This window comes from Sapajus apella, unplaced genomic scaffold, assembly GCF_009761245.1.
Source record: "Sapajus apella isolate SASKATOON/1434 unplaced genomic scaffold, GSC_monkey_1.0 scaffold113, whole genome shotgun sequence".
Taxonomy (NCBI): domain Eukaryota; kingdom Metazoa; phylum Chordata; class Mammalia; order Primates; family Cebidae; genus Sapajus; species Sapajus apella.
This window is the reverse complement of record NW_022437053.1, coordinates 4,379,336-4,396,885: the sequence shown is the minus strand read 5'-3', so window position 1 is coordinate 4,396,885 and position 17,550 is coordinate 4,379,336. Positions and strand designations below refer to the sequence as shown.

At 38.2% G+C, this 17,550-nt stretch overlaps 1 protein-coding gene across 4 annotated transcripts in view; it reads right to left on the bottom strand.

Annotated features, from left to right (window-relative positions):
* Nucleotides 1-15,269: 15,269 nt before the first annotated feature.
* GABRA5 (gamma-aminobutyric acid type A receptor subunit alpha5) overlaps nucleotides 15,270-17,550 on the bottom strand; it is a 67,859-nt gene continuing 65,578 nt past the window's right edge. For all 4 annotated transcript variants that reach the window (XM_032259968.1, XM_032259971.1, XM_032259969.1 and 1 more), the window contains one exon: nucleotides 15,270-16,543. In XM_032259968.1, coding sequence (XP_032115859.1) covers nucleotides 16,244-16,543 — 300 coding nt within the window. In that variant the 3' untranslated portion in view covers nucleotides 15,270-16,243. The remainder of the gene's footprint in view (nucleotides 16,544-17,550) is intronic.

The following is a 17,550-nucleotide window of genomic DNA, read 5'->3' as shown; positions in this document are numbered from 1 at the left end:
TTACCTTCTGGAGCAACAGGATTGCCACGCATAGTTTCTTTTTCTCCACCCTTGAATTCAAAATTTTTCCTTGGTTCCTTTTGATAGGGAATGATATTTAGAAAACAACTCTAGTTGCTCTGAAGTATTATTTCTCTGAGACCTTTTAGAGGACACAGAATGCATGATGTTCTATATTATGGTATAATAATACTATTTCATTACACGCTAGAATTAATGAGTATGTACTGATGTCACTCAAACACAATGTCGTTTCAGAATTACAGTAACCAGGCTGCAATGAAAAGAAGACCTCTGGGTTGCGTTCAGAATGTGTTTTCAGATGTTTCTGCTCCCCCCTTTTGGGCTAAGAATGCAAGAGAGTAAGCGAAATGCTATGCTCAAAAGTTATTTGATTTAGTTTTTTTTCTCCAGTGTGGTTATGCTATTAATTTAAAGAGGAGCTGAGTTCATTTGTTTCTATTTGTATTACATTTTAGGACTTTTCCTCATTATTGTGATTTAATGCTATTTTCGAATAGGTAAAATTTTAACATAATCCCAAAAATTGACACTATGCAAAATGAAGCAAGAAATATCGAGAAGTGCCGTCCCATCCCATTGCTTCTACTTGTTGCAGCCACACACATACACAGACAGCTCCTCTACGTAATAAATTTCATCAATTTCTGCTTCATTTTTTCTTTTTCCAAAAATAGATAAGTATTTTCTAATTCTACTTTTTTTCTGTCATCAACCATCACATGCTATATAAAACTTTTGCGCTCCGTTTCTTTAACTGCTTCAATATTGTACCTTGGCTATACACCAGTTAATGCAGCTCTGACGTATCCTTTTTACATAGCTGCGTAGTATTCGATTGTGTGTAACTACTGTAAGGGTTAAGTTAATTTACTTTGTTGGGGTATTTTCGTAGTTTCCAATATTTTGCAAGTACACATAGTGCTGAATCATATAACTTTGTGCATGCCTACTTTTATGCTGTTGAAGGTGTATCTTCAGGGTAAATTCCCAGAAGGTTTCTAGGTCAAAGGTGCATGTGTAATTTTAACAAATATTGTCAAATTTCCTTCCCATAAGGAAGTTTTCTCCGTTTCTCATCCCCACCGTCAATGAAAGATGATCCCTATTTTTCAATAGTCTTGTCAGTAGTGAATTTTCAAATTTGTTAGATTTTACCAAGCTAAGGGGTAAAAAGTTGTATCTCAACATGATTCTAATTTGTGTTTTGTTAATTATGAGTATGTTGAACATTTAAAAATATTTAGGACCATTGTATATTTTAGCAAACTATCTTTTATGTCCTTTGCACAACATTCTATCAAATTTCTTCGTATCTTGTCCTCAAATTTTACATGTTACAGGCATTTTTCTGTGGCATAAGTTGCAAATAATTTCTTCCCATTTTTCCTTTGTCTTTTGATTTTGGTTAGGCTTTACTGATCATGAAATCTTTAAACATGTTTCTCTAGTCAAATTATCAATATATTTGCATCTGGATTTGGAGAAATAATTAGAATCTTTCCCTATAACTTTCACCCAAGTTATAAAAGAGTCTGCCCGTGATTTATTCTGGTGTCTCTGTGATTTCATCTTATTTTTTTATTTTTTTTTTTTCGAGACAGAGTTTCCCTCTTGTCACCCAGGCTGGAGTGCAATGACGCGATCTCGGCTCACCGCAACCTCCGCCTCCTGGGTTCAGGCAATTCTCCTGCCTCAGCCTCCTGAGTAGCTGGGATTACAGGCACGCACCACCATGCCCAGCTAATGTTTTGTATTTTTTTTAGTAGAGACAGGGTTTCACCATGTTGACCAGGATGGTCTCGATCTCTTGACCTCGTGATCCACCCGCCTCGGCCTCCCAAAGTGCGGGGATTACAGGCGTGAGCCACCGTGCCCGGCCGATTTTATCTTTTATACTTAAACTTCTGATCCATTTGAATCTCAGTATTAGGTGATATGTAAAGTATTGATGTAATTTAAATATTTTCCATATAAACATTCAGAGCTTCCCATATTACTTATTCAAAAGTTCAACACTGTCACACACATTTGAAATACCATAATTATCATATACGAAGTTTTCATGTATACCTGGATCTATTTTTGTATTTCTTTTCAATGGCTAATTAGTGAGTAATCTGCTTGTACCATTATGTTAATTATAAAGATTTTGTGTTTTAATATCCGGTTAGACTAGGGCTAGGTGTTCATTTTCTTATTCAGTATTTTCATGTATTCTTGCATATTTATTCTTCCAAGTTAACTTTAATCTCAATGTATATAGCTCCAGAAAAAAAAACTTTCTCATATTTTATTGGAGTTCTGTGAAATGGATAAATTAACTTAGGGAGAATCTGCATCTTTATAATATTGAGTTGTCCTATACAACAAGGATTACATTTTCTATTTGTTCATAAGTACTTCACATAGGGTTTTCATACTTCTTAATTAGTTCTTTTGTGAGAATGTGATCTATCTTTTTGATGCTATTTTAAATGGTATTTTCTCTTCCAGTGCCCTCCGATTGCTTATTAATCATGAATATAAACATTTCTATTATTTTACGTAATTTTAGCATCCTGCTTGCTTTGTGAATTCTCTTAATGTTGTGTTAGTTTTATCACTGGTTCACTAATGTTTTCCAGTTTTACTATCATATTATCTGCAAGCAGTAATAGATGTACTTCATAATACCCAATTTTTATGCCTCCAATAAATGTCTTGTGTCTAACTGTAGTGGCTAATGCCTTCTATAAAAATGATAAAGGAAGAGATAGTGGTCACTCTCCTCCTATTCCAGATCATCCTGGAAAGGTCTCCTGTGGAGACAGAGACTGAAAGAAGGAGAAAACGGAGGAGATGCCCATACTTTACGATTTTCTAGGTTTTCACACCTGTAATCTCAGCACTTTGGGAGGCCGAGGTGGGCGGATCACAAGGTCGAGAGATCGGGGCCGTCCTGGCCAATATGGTGAAACCTCATCTCTACTAAAAATATAAAAATTAGCTGGGTGAGGTGGTACGTGCCTTGTAGTCCCAGCTACTCAGGAGGCTGAGGCAAGAGAATCGCTTGAACCCGGGAGGCAGAGGTTGCAGTGAGCCGAGATTGTGCCACTGCACTCATGCCTGGCTACAGAGAGATACTCCATCTCAAAAAAAAAAAAAAAGAAGTCAAGAATGGATGTTGAAACTTGTCAGACTTCTATAGCATCAACGGAGAGAAATAATTTTTTCTCCACAGTAAATTATGTTATTGAATTTCTGTCTATTAAATCATTCTTCTATTCCTAAGTTTCTAAGTTTTCCTTCATTTTGTATGTTTTGGAACAACTTATTTGGCATCAGGGTTGCATGATCTTTACATTTTTGGTAGAATTTCCGGGTAAAGGCATCTGGGCCCTTTGTGTGTGTGTGTGTGTGTGTGTGTGTGTGTGTGTGTGTGTGTGTTGGCAAGTAGAAGTTTCTTGGTAATATTTTCTTTTTTTCCATAGAAAATGGCCTCCGTAAGCATTCTATTCCTAATGGGGTTAATTTCAGTAGTAAATTATATTTCCCAAAAAATTCTCATATATATATATTCCAAATTTTTAAATAAAGGTGGGTACGTCACTCTTATGACTTTTCTTTTTACCGTGTCATTTATTTTGTCTATAGTCCCCATTTTTTCTTAGTTTGTGTATTTCATTTTATTAATCACCAGAGTTTTGATTAATTCATTACACCTCTCGTTTTGTATTCTCTACCTAATCAAAGTTTGCATTTATCTATATTTTGTTTACTTTGTGCTTTCTTTTGGTTTATTTAAAGCTTTCGATTGGGAAGTTAGTTCATTTTTTAATACTTTTTACTAATATTGATATATGCTTAACAATATGAATATTCTAATATGCTTTAAATGCGTCTCATAACCTTTAAAATCAAGTATTATTCTATCTTTAGTTTGTAATTCCACTTTTTAAAAATTGAGAAATAATAATTGTACATATATTTAGGATAAAATGTGACGTTTCCATATGTATACACATTGTAAAAAGGTTGAATCAAGCTCATTAGCCTACCTACTACCTCACCTGCTTATCATTTTTTGTAGTAAGAACATTTAAAAATCACTATTTTAGCAGTTTTAAAATATTCAACACATTATTATTAACATTAACTATGGTCACCACGCTGTGCAATAGATCGCTAAAACGTACTTCTCGGCCGGGCGCGGTGGCTCAAGCCTGTCATCCCAGCACTTTGGGAGGCCGAGGCGGGTGGATCACGAGGTCAAGAGATCGAGACCATCCTGGTCAACATGGTGAAACCCCGTCTCTACTAAAAATACAAAAAATCAGCTGGGTATGGTGGCACATGCCTGTAATCCCAGCGACTCAGGAGGCTGAGGCAGGAGAATTGCCTGAACCCAGGAGGCGGAGGTTGCGGTGAGCCGAGATCGCGCCATTGCACTCCAGCCTGGGTAACATGAGTGAAACTCCGACTCAAAAAAACAAACAAACAAAAAAAAAACAAAAAAAAAACGTACTTCTCCTGTCTGAAACTTTGTGTCCTTGGATGAACATCTCCCCCTTCCCTGCCCCCACCCCTGGCCCCTGGGAACTGCCGGTCTACTCTCTGCTTCTATGAACTGCTCTCTTTTAGGTTCCATATATAAGTGAGAACAAGCAGTATTTGTCCTTCTCTGTCTGGCTTACGTTAGTTACCGTACGTCGTTTATGTTCATTCATGTTGCAGATGACAGAGCTTCCTTCTTTTAAAGGGTATATGGCATTCCACCACATATGTAGTTTTTAAAATCCACTTATCCACCAGTGGATCAAAAAAACAGTGGATAAGGGGATTAGATGGATAAGGACATTAGTAGATAAGTGGATTTTAAAAACTATATACAGAGTGTTTATGTATATAAATACGAATGGGCAACATTTTTTTTTTTTTTTTTTGAGACAGTTTCTCACTCTGTCACCCAGGCTGGAGTGCAGTGGCATGATCTTGGCTCAGTGCAACTTCCGTCTCCTGGGTTCAAGTGATTCTCCTGCCTCAACATCCTGAGTAGCTGGCATTACAGGTGTGTACCACCACACCCGGCTAATTTTGTATTTTTAGTAGAGATGGGGTCTCTACTAAAAATACAAAATTTAGGGGTCTCATTGGGTGTCTCACCATGTTGGTCAGGCTGGTCTCGAACTACTGACCCCATGATCTGCCCTCCTTGGCCTCCCAAACTGCTGGTATGAAAGCCTGAGCCACCGCACCCGGCCTGGACAACATTTTTTTAATCCACCTATCCATGAATGGACACTTAGGTTGCATTCATTTGTTGGCTATTTAAAATAATGCTGCAGTGAACATGGTAGTGCAGTGAGCTCTTTGACAGAATGATTTCTGTTTCTTTGCATATATACCCAGAAGTGAGAATGCTGGATGATATTGTAATTTTATTTTTAGTTTTTTGAGGAGCTTCCATACTGTTTTCCTAAAATAGCTGTACTAAGTAACATTCCCACCCACAGTGTACCAGGGTTCCCTCTTCTCCTTTCTACATATCCTAACACTTATTATCTTTAGTCTTTTTGATAATACTCATTCTAACAGGTGTAGATGATATCTCACTGTTGTTTTAATTTGAATTTCCTTGATTATGAGAGATATTGAGCAATTTTTTTCATATATCTGTTGGCCATTTGTATATCTTCTTTTGAGAAATGTCTGTTCAGGTCCTTTGTCGATTTTTTAATCAGGTTATGTGTTTTCTTGCTATTGAGGTTTTTGAGTTCTTTATATATTTGCAGTATTAACCACTATAAAAAATATTTGGGGTGTGTGTAATGGCTCAGGCCTGTAATGCTGGGAAGGCAGAGCTTGGTGGATAACTTGAGGCCATGAGTTTGAGACCAGCCTGGCCAACATGGTGAAACCCTATCTATACTAAAAATACAAAAATTAGCCAGGTATAGTGGCATGTACCTGTAGTCCCAGCTACTTGGGAGGCTGAGGCAGGACAAGCACTTGAACCCGGGAGGCAGAGGTTGCAGTGAGCCTAGATGACTCCACTGCACTCCAGCCTGGGTGACAGAGGGATAATCTGTCTCAAATATGCTAAATTTTCTCCCAGTCCAGTCCATGGGTTCTCTTTTCGTGCTGCCAGTTTTTTTCCTTTGCTTTGCATAGGCTTTTTAGTTTGATACAATCCCATTCGTCTATTTTTGCTTTTCATTACCTGTGCTTTTGAGGTCATATCCAAAAAATTATTTCCCAGACCAATGTCACAAAGCAATTCTCTTAAATTTTCTTCTAGTGTACACAATCAAGGCCATATATGACAAGCACACAGCTAACATCATGCTTAATAGTGAAAAGTTCAAAGCTTTTCCTCTAAGATCATAAATAAGACACGATGCTTACTCTTATCACTTCTATTCAATATAATTCTGGAAGTTCTAGTCACACCAATTAAACAAGCAAAGGAAATAAAGGCATCCAAAAAGTAAAAGAAGCAGCAAAATTGTCTTTGTTTATGAAAAGTCTTCTATGTAGAAAACCCAAAAGACTCTACCAAAAAGTGTTAGAACTGATAAATTCAGTAAAGTTACAGGATACAAAGTCAACGTGAAAAATCAGTAATATATCAACACTAACAACAAACTATCCTAAAATAATTATTAAAACAATCCCATGTACAGTAGCATCATAAAATAAAATACTTAGGAGTAAATTTAATCAAAGAGGTGAATAATCTACATACTGAAAACTATAAAACATTAATGAAAGAATTTATGGATGACATAAATAAAAGGAAAGATGTCTTATATCTGTGGATTGGAGGAATTAATATTATTTAGATGTCCACTGTACCCAGAGCAATCAAAGATACAATGTAATCCCTCTCAAAATTCCAATGATGTTTTTCATAGGAGTAGGAAAAAAATTTCTAAAATTTTTATGGAATCACAAAACATCCCAAATAACCAAAGCAATCTTGAACAAAATGAATGAAGCTGGAGGCATCATACTACCTGATTTCAAAATACAAGACTACAGTAATTTAAGCACTATGGTAATCACATAAGAACAGATACATAGACCAATGGAATAGGATAGAGAGCCGAAGAATAAACTCACACATGTAGAGCCAGTAAGTTTTCTATAATGGTATCAAGAATACACAATGGGGAAAAGACAGTCTCTGTGATATATTGTGTTGGGAAAACTAGGATTTACATGTAGAGGAGTGAAATTGGGCTCTTATTTCACACTGTATACAAAAATCAACTCAAAGTAGATGAAAGATTTAAACATAGGACCTGAAACTTTGAAACTACTAAAAGAAAATATCGGGGAAAACTTTTGCTACATTAGTCTGAGCAATGATTTCTTGTAGCTCATGAATTTTTATGTGTAATTTTAAATTAAATTTAACTTTTAGCATTTTTAAATCTTTGTTTTTCTCCTTCTATTATTTAATTAAGAAATTTTAAACTTATAGTTGGAAGATATTTTTTAAAAAGTTGTTTCCATTTGCAATATTATTATTACGCATGATCAAAGTGTTCTTTTATAAAATTTCTTTTTTTTTTTTTTTTTGAGACGGAGTTTCACTCTTGTTACCCAGGCTGGAGTGCAATGGCCCGATCTTGGCTCACCACAACCTCCGCCTCCTGGGTTTAAGCGATTCTCTTGCATCAGCCTTCTGAGTAGCTGGGATTACAGGCACGCGCCACCATGCCCAGCTAATTTTTTGTATTTTTAGTAGAGACGGGGTTTCACCATGTTGACCAGGATGGTCTCGATCTCTTGACCTCGTGATCCACCCGCCTCGGCCTCCCAAAGTGCTGGGATTACAGGCTTGAGCCACCGTGCCCGGCCTCTTTTATAAAATTTCTATATTATTGGCCTGCATGGTGATTCATGCCTGTTATCCAGCACTTTGGGAGGCTGAGGTGGGTAGATCGCTTGAGGCCAGAAGTTCGAGACCAGCCTGGGCAATGTAGTAAAACTCTGTCTCTACCAAAATACAAACACTAGCCAGTTTCATAACCTGATTTCAAAAAATATGTATAAAGTTTCTATATTATGAATGTACCAATATTTTTATATTGATATATGACCCATCATGTGATTAATTTTGTAGATTTTTCATGTGTACTTGAGAATGATAAATACTTGAGGTGATGGATGCCCTGTTTACTCTTATATGATTACTATGCACTGAACGCCTACCTCCCACAAATATATACACATACTATGCCTGATACCAACACAAACGTAAAAGATAAAATAGAAATGGGGCATGGTAGAATTTAAGACGAATTTGTTGGAAAATGAAGTGCGTGTTTCCTGTAATGACCCAATTCAAAGTGGTCTTACAGCGGCATTGCAAACTCAAAGGCCCACAGGGTGAGGCAGGCTTCACACTGGAGGTGAATAAAACATGGATGGGATGGGAACTGCAGGGGACTGTACAATGGATTCCTTGCTAAAGGCAGGATAAGCGCAGGCTCTGATTTGCTCAAGAGCATTTTAATTTATGCCTTTTGTTCTGATGTGATTATTAGTGTTATGCTTCTTAAAAGTGTCCTGGTTTGAAAAATAAATTACTAACTTAATTCCACTGTTTTTTGAGAAAATACTTTGTATGATCTTAATCTCTTTAAAATTATTAAGACTTGGTCAGGCACAGTGGCTAATAGCTTTAATCCTAGCACTTTGGGAGGCTGAGGCAGGTGGATTACTTGAGCTCAGGAGTTTGAGACCAGACTGAGCAATATAATGAGACTCTGTCTCTACAAAAATAAAAATTAAAAAAATCAGTTGGGCATGGTGCTGCATGCCTGTAGTCACTTGAGCCTGGGAGGTCAAGGCTGCAATAAGCCCTGATCATGCCACTGTACTCCAGCCTGGGTGACAGAGAACAACCCTGACTCAAAAAAATAAAAATTAAAATATAATACAATTATTAAGCCTTGTATTATTGCATAAAAAGTGCTCTATTCTGGAGAATGGCCCATGTCCACTTAAAAGAATGTGTTTGTGTTTTGCTGCTGTTGGGTGCAGTGCTCCCAAGATGTCGGCAGATCAAGTTGGTCTTCTGCGTCCTGGCTGACTCTTCATCTCGTCGCACAAACTATTTAGAGTGGTGATTGAAGTTTTCAACTACTATTGTTGTACTGTGTATTTCCCCTTCAACTCCATCAGTTTTTGCTTCATATAGTTTGGGCTCTGTTGTTAGCTATACAGGTACATATCTGTTTTTAGTTGCATCTTCCAGATACATTAACTGTTTTACCATTATAAAATGTCACTCTTTGTCTCTTGTAATATTATCTGTATTACCTTTTTTCCGGTATTGGTATAATCATTCTAGCAGTCTTTCAGTTACTGTCTGCGTAGTGTATCTTTTCCACCCTTCTGCTTTCCCACTTGTGTCTTTAAATCTGGAAGATACCTCTTAGTGAAAGTATAAGGGCATGTCCTTTTTAATTAGTCCAGTCTGACACTCTCTGCCTTTTGATTGGACTGTGTAATGCATTTTCACTTAACTACTGATGTGGTTGAATTTACAGCTGCTGTTTTGCTCTTGTTTTTTACATGTTTCTCTCCCTTTGTCCCTGTGTTACTCCCTTTCCGTATTCTTTTGTGTTATTTTCTAGTACACTATTTAAATTCCTTTGGATTGTTCAGTAACTTTTCTTTTACTTATTTTCTTTATGGCTGCTCTGGGGATTAAATATGCATCCTGCCTTAAAACAGTTTAGTGCTGATTATTATTGACTTAATTTCAAAAGTATATAGAAATTTTCTTTCAATATATCGACCTGTCCTTCTCCAAGGCGACATTATTTTCATACTAATTATGCTTATAAACTCAACAATATAGCTTTGAAATTATTGTTTCATACGCTTGTCTTTCAAATTGGTTAAGAGAAGAAAACAGTAAAATCTTAATTTACATTTTATATTTACCATGTGATTTCCTTTGTGGTGATCCTCCTTTCCTTGTGTGCGTTCAAGTTAACATCGATTATTATTCCTATACACCTTGAAACACTTCCTTTGGTATTTCTTGTAGATTAGGGCTGCTATAGATGTATCCTCTCCATTTTTATTTACCTGGTCATGTCTTTATTTTGCTTGCCTTTTTGAAGGGTAGTTTTACTCAATGTAGAAGATTTGGTTGATGGGGGGAGGTTCCCCCACCCCATTCTTTCAGCACTTTGAATATGTTGTCCCACTGCCTTCTGGCCTCCTTGGTTTTTTATGAGAAGTCATCTGTTAATCTTATTGAGGATTCTTGTATTTGATAAGTCTCTTCTCTCTTGCTTTCAAGATTCTCTATCTGTTGCTGGCTTTCAACAGAATAATTATGATGTCGTATCCAGGTGTGTATCTCTTCAGGCTTACTCTACTAAGATTTAGTTGATTCTCTTGGAAGTGTAAATTAATGTTTTTGATAAGTTGTGGGAAGTTTGACCATTATTTCATATTATTATACATTATAGTATTTCTTCTTATTATTAAATAAGTGATTTAAAGTCTGTTTACCAAATCCAACTTCTGAGCACCCTTGGGGCCAGTATCTTTTGATTCTTTTGTTTCTTGTACACAGGCTGCAAATCCAAATTTCTTTGCATGCCTCCTAATATTTGTTGAAAACTGGGAACACTAGCCATATATTTTAATACCTTTGAAACTGGATCATTCCTTTCTCCCACTGTGTATTGTTGTTGTATTTTGTTGTTGTTGGGGTTAGGGTTTGTTTGTTTAATTACGTTCCTGGACCAGTATGCTAATGTTTGCATCCCCTATACTGAAGTCTCTGTTTTCATCATTAGTCCTGGCTTTGTAGGGTCACCCATACGTCAGCATAGCTTACGGCAGCCAACGATCGGTCTTTAATTTTCTTGAATGTTTTATGGTGATACATTTTTCACCATTTGCCATGAGGATCTATGTGTAGTTTGGAGCACATTTTCCAAGTTTGGGAAGATTAAAAGTCTTCCTTATCTTTCACTTTTTGCTTTCACAGGGCATCAAGGTCAGCCAGGGGTGTGTAAGTAACTAAGACTCTCTCTGCTCTTTCTTGACTCTTCACATGACCTTGCACATACACGCAGACTTTTGGATCCTCAGGCCTATGTCTGAGATTTTACAGCCCACTGTGAAGTAGATCTGATTCCCCAGATCTTCCTTTTACATGCTCGGCTGGTCTCCTTCTTGCCTTTGCTGGCATCGCTGCCTTAAAGCTTCCTTGAATGATACTGATCATCATTGTCAACAATGCTTTGGGAATAAAACTTTCCCAAGGAGCTCCAAGATGGGTCAAATAGCGGCAGAACTCTGGGGATGGGTCGTTTTGTAGAATTCCAATTAAATCATCCCCCTCTGGTGGCAACAAGGTTTCTGGTCTTCATTATACCATGCTAAGGAGCTGATAGGGAGATAGGGCTACCTGTAAGTTAAAATGGCATAGACCTCACTGTTCTTACTTAAGTTCAGTATTGTTTCTTCAACAAACACTTTTAATTTGTTATATGCCTTTGGTTATATTTCCAGAGTTTTGAAATGTGTGCGTTTATACAATCTTGCCAGTGTTTTCATTGCTTTTTGTCGGGAGAGGATTTACTGAGGACCTCAATCTACCACTATGGAAGTCTCACATCTGGATGATAAATTTACATGGACACCCTACCTAAAGCAGCAGCCTGTCACTCAAACCCAGACAATTGTCACCATGTGGGATTGTTTTCCTACTGTCGTTAGCTCAATATGCAACTATGGATAGGACAGTAAAAATCTTTGAAATTCTTATTTTGTAAACTTGAAGAAAAGATTTCCTTTGGGTGGAAAATAACCACCAACTTGCAATCCCTACCTGAAGGAGTTTCAACAAATCCAGTCCACCCAATTACCAGGATTCATTTCTTCAGTCAGGTCACGTTCATCTAGTTCCTGCTACTGGCCTGGCTGGTCATAATGCTGGCTGGTAGGGAGACAATGATAGCAACATGAAGAATGTAGAATAAATTGGACTTAAATGAGTATATTGGGTCAATCAGAGCTCACTTCAAATTTTTCCTGTCGAGGTCTTACATTGCAAAATGGAAGGCCTGATCCCTGGTTTATTTGATTTTCAATCTGACCTCAGAAAAGCTAAGTAAACATTTCTTCAGACCTTTTTTTTTCCCTAAAATATCTTTTCAGACTTTTATATTAGGGGATTCTGAACAGTAAATATTTTTCAAATCACAGATTTCCATAAAGAGCCCATACTCATTTCAAAACAGGCTACAGAGCATTTCAGTTTAGAGTTGAGATAGTCTATTGAAAATGACAGTGATAAACAGATAATCATGTAAATCTTTGATGAAATGAACCTTTTTGCAGACTTCAGAATCATTACCTTATATCATGGCGAACCTGGCAAGTAATTTCAGTGATCAGAGTAATTCATATTCAAATACTCAACATGTTTATTCAGGGCACTGATTGTCCCAGATGTGCTAGTGTATTGTGAAAATACATTAAGACTAATTTTTAAATATTTAAAATACTATTTTCACTGAGTAAACTGTGGCATTTCCAATTTTTCAAAGAAAGAGTTCTTTTTGAAGTTAGTTCCTACAATGAAGGATGACATTGATTGAAGACTCAGCATCACAGTCAGTTACGCTTTCCCTCGAGGAAGAACCCTCCCAAGGCAGTCACTTAATCATTCAGGTAGGAGCTCTGTGAGGAGCAGTCACACCAAGATCCTTGGCTCTAATCAATCAGTGCTTCTCTCTCTCTCTCCCTGAAGGGAAGTTGGGGGGAGTGCTACCCTAACAGGTCCATTCCATCACGACAGCTTTTGAAGATCACAGGAGCACAGGTTTATATAAGAAGCGGCAAACTTAAAGGTCATATTTTCAGGGCAAAAAAAGTTTTTCTAAGGCATTGTTAATAGATAATCATTCAACCAGGGCTTGAAGCAAGAATTTCCATTTTAGGTCACATTTTGGTTCTAAATCAGCTTCCATCTGGAAGCAAGTGCCTGGTGTTGTGAACCCTGGGTTAGAGATGATGAGGGCTAGTTATGACCTCCTAACTTCTGATATGATTCTGAGCCAATGGATTAACCTCACTTTGGGTTGCAGTAACCCTGTTCATAAAATAGAGGTTACTCATTTACTGTACCTGCTTCCCATAATTTGTACTGTAAACCAAGAGTGTCTGTTACAGGTTGTCATCAATTTAGGAAGTTTATTTTGCCAGGGTTATAGATGCACCCAGGACACAGCCTCAGGAGGTCCTGATCACGTGTGACCAAGGTGGTTGAGGCACAGCTTGGTTTTTGTACATTTTTGGGAAACGTGAGACATCAATCAGCATACGTGAGATGTACACTGGTTTGGTCTAGAAAGGTAGGACAACTCGAAGCGTGGAGGCGGCTTCCAGGTCATAGGCAGACAGTCTGGATTAGTGAAACAATACGACAGAGGAAGCAGTCAGATAGGCAATTGTCTCACAAGAGCAGACGGATGATTTTGAGTTTTGCCTGTCCATTGTCCCCAAGGAACTGCCTTGTGGACAAATTATATAGCTGCTCGTCTTTGTAGGTATCTTGTTTAGGAATAAAACGGGAGGCACATTTGCCTGACATAGTTCCCTTGCTTTAGCGATTTTGGGGTCCTGAGATTTATTTTCTTTTCACAGTCCCCATGAGAGACATAAAGCATTATTTCTAAGACATGAGCGTGACAAGTAGGTCAGAAGATTTACAATCTCCTTGTCAATCTTCAACAGAGGATGTTTGCTTTGCTATTTCAAGTTTGATGGTTACTCTGGAAGCATATGAACCCAATTATTGCACACAGACACATACTTTTAGGCCAGTATTAGTCAAGGCTTTTCCTGGATAGGTCTTTAGATTCCAGAGAAAGTACAGAAATAATACTGATTAACAACATATTAGAATGTTCTATTTGTGGTGATGTCAAAATAGATACATCTAAATATCCTAGCTCTAAAAGTAGGGCACTGTAATTTATAATTAATTTCAGAACTTATTTCTTGCCTTACAATCATTATCCCCAAGGTGATTCTTATTAGGTTCTCATTAAAAATAGCAAACACTGAAATATCAACAATACAAAATCAGAAAATAGGAAACTAGTATGACCTTTTTGACTAAATATGCATCAGAATTAAGATTCAGCAGCTTGTAAATATGGTAGGCATCTCTTCAAACTGGAGGTCGCTGGAGGTTTTCTGTAATGAAGGCTAGAACTTGTCAAGAAAGTTACTAGAACCTGGCATGGAAGACATCGTTTTCCGTTAGGACTGAGATGTTCAGAGTGGGTGTTTACGCATGCAGCCATTTGGACAAAACTTGCAGCGTCTTTTTCTCCAAGCCACACTGCAAAGCTAAACTCTACAGATTATAGGAGAGAAATGTGACTACATGGTATAAGAAAACAGGATCTTCTATGGAGCCTTAAGTTTGGTTTCTGTTGTGCTGGGATTTTTGCTGTGGTACAACAGAAAATACTCTCATTATTCTGCAAATACCGTTATCATTTATAATAGGGAAATGCTGCTTCACGTGAGCACTTAAGAGCACCTTTTCTGTTGGTCTTTTCTCTTCCACCTGTGAGATCCTAAAACCAGCTGATGAAGGGGCAATGCAGGGGGTGGTCAGGACTAGCCTGGGCTGATATAGTGAGGCCTCTGTCTCTACGAAAAGTTTTTTTTACGAAAAGTTTTAAAGTTAGCCAGGCACGGTGGTGCATGCCTGTAGTCCCAGCTACTTAGGGGGCCGAGGTGGGAGGATTGCTTGGGGCTGCGAAGTTGAGGCTGCAGGGAGCCATGATTGAGCTACTGTATGCCAGTCTGGGCAACACAGCAAGACCCTGTCTCAAAAAAAAGGGATAATGGAATCTTCAAGTATGTGAAGAAGCAGGTAGTCACCATGCCCACAACAAACACCCACCTTGAAACACACTCAGAGAAGACTCTGTCAAGTAGAGGTCCAAGCCACACTGCACACCAGATATTTGTGATGGGCTACGCCTGCTTTTACTTGGCGCCCTCACTGTGGTTTCAGGGTTTTCTTTCCAGGTGCTGCCCTATAAACTTAGACTGGACCAGAGACAACCCACCAAGTAAGCGTTTGGTTTTGCTTTGCTTTGCTCCCAAACAATTTCATGACGGGGTCCATCTATGTCCTTCTAGGAAATGAGTCCACCAAAACATGAAATTTTTAAAAAAGAATGGTATCTGTCCACAAGATCAGTTCATTTTTTATTTTGTAATGAACATTTAAGATTCATATACAAAAGCTAACAGAGCAGTACGTCCAGTCATGAAATACATACAAGGAAACAAAATGGAAAATAACTCAATTACAATTTCTCACCACCGAAGCACTACACGCGGGCTGCAGGGAGAGGTGGTCAGCGCTTCAGAGACAGCACTCACACGGGCCGGGTGAGGAGAATGTCATCAAAACACTGTCTTAACATCTCTTTTCCTTCCTTGGCTATTGTTCAGTTAGTGGGTGGTGTGGGGTGGGGTAAGAAATGTTTCTTTTCCCTCCCCCAAAATTTAAGCAGTTAATTCAGTTAATTTTTTCCCCAGGGAAATATTTTATTTGTGTATCTCACATGTGATGTATCTGTTATTAATCTGCCTGCATAAGCATTTGCCTATTCTATTCTTCATGTAAGATCATGCAACACTTTCCTAATGTCAGAGCAGTAAGAATTATCAAAGGCAATTCATTTCGTATGTAAATGTCCAAGTTTCCTCATCATGAAAAATGTGCTCTTCGTGATCTCTGTTTCTCACAATATAGTTGGTCAAGTAATAATCATGGAGAGTTTCCTAAAATATTTATTTGCTGGGAAAATTTGTATGAAATGACGAAGTATAAAAAACGTTGTTAGGTAACACTTGAAGCAGTTAAAAATATACTTATCTTGTTTGTAAACTATCCATGTCTGATACTGGGCATCTGAGTGTTAGCCACCATATCCTGTTTTTCTAGAAAGTTGTTTGCTCGATTTATCCATGGGACATATTGGAAACATCTGAAGTTACATATAGAAACATCAAGGCAATATTATTTGTACATATTATTAAACATGCAAAACTTTCCTGAAAGATAGTGCCCACATATGGAGAGCCCCCTGGTGGGCACGGCCTCTCCTTGGTACAATGTCGCTGGAAGTATGGTGGTCTTGGAGTTTGGGAGTGCGGCGTGTTATTTTGGAGAGGCGGCTCCTTTTATCACCGGCTCCCTATTCAAATACGTGGCCCAGTAAACCAGGTTGAAAGTGCCAAACAAGACTGGGAATACGATTCGGGACATTTTGTCGATTTTGCTGATACTGTTGTAAGTCTTTTTGCTTTCAGAAGTCTTCTCTTCGGACGGTTTTACTGAGACTGAAGTTGTATTCGAGGTCCCCGCTGGGGTCTGTTCCTTCGGGATGTTTGGGGGGTGAGACAGCTTCCCAGTTGTAAAAGCATTTGTTGACTTATTTAGTATGACTTCACGCTTTTTCTGCAAAATATAATAGGAACATGAAGACACTTGAAGGCAATGGTCAGCTCACCTTGGCATTCTAAAGGTAGATCTCTCAAAAGAGAGAAACCCATGTAGCCTGGGAGAGGGCCCTTCTCCACTGATGCCTCCAGGTAGCCTGCAGACTGCACACACATGAGAGCCATGACTGCTATTAAACTCTGGCAATCCCATTACTGGGCATGTACCCAGAGAACACGGATCATTTTACCATAAAGACAGATGCATGAGAATGTTCACTGCAACACTTTTGACAATAGCAAAGACAAGGAATCAATCTAAATGCCCATCAATGACAGACTGGATAAAGAAAGTTGTGCTACATATACACTATGGAATACTATGCAGCCATAAAAAAGAGTCATAAAAAGAATGAGATCATGTCTTTTGCAGGAACATGGATGGAGCTGGAGGCCATTATCTTTAGCAAACTAACACAGGAACAGAAACCCAAATACCACAGGTTCTCACTTACAAGTAGAAGCTGAGTGATGAGAACTTATGAACACAAAAAGGGGAACAACAGCCATGGGAGTGGAAGGTGGGAGGAGGGAGAGAAGCAGAAAAAGTAACTACTGGGTACTAAGCTTAGTACCTGGGTGATGAAATGATCTGTACAATAACTTCCCGTGACATGAGTTATCTATACAACAAACCTGCATGTGTACCTCCAAACCTAAAATAAAAGTTAAAAAAAAAAAAGTCTGGCATTTCTCAAGATCTTGGCATAAACAGAATTGGGGCTTTCCCCTGCAAGGCAGCCATCACGTCTTTACCTTCAAATGCACCAGCAGGAAGGAATAAGGTGTGTGGATTTAAGTGGGGCCCTAAGGTGTGACCTCCTGGGAAGGAGGAAGGAAGCGATTAAACATCATGGTACAGGAATGCACTTTTGGAAAGGCGTCTTCCACTCAGCACAAGGCTTCTGAGAATCGCCCGTGTTGCTGCACGTATCCGTCATGTCCCCCTGTTTATGGCTAAGTGAT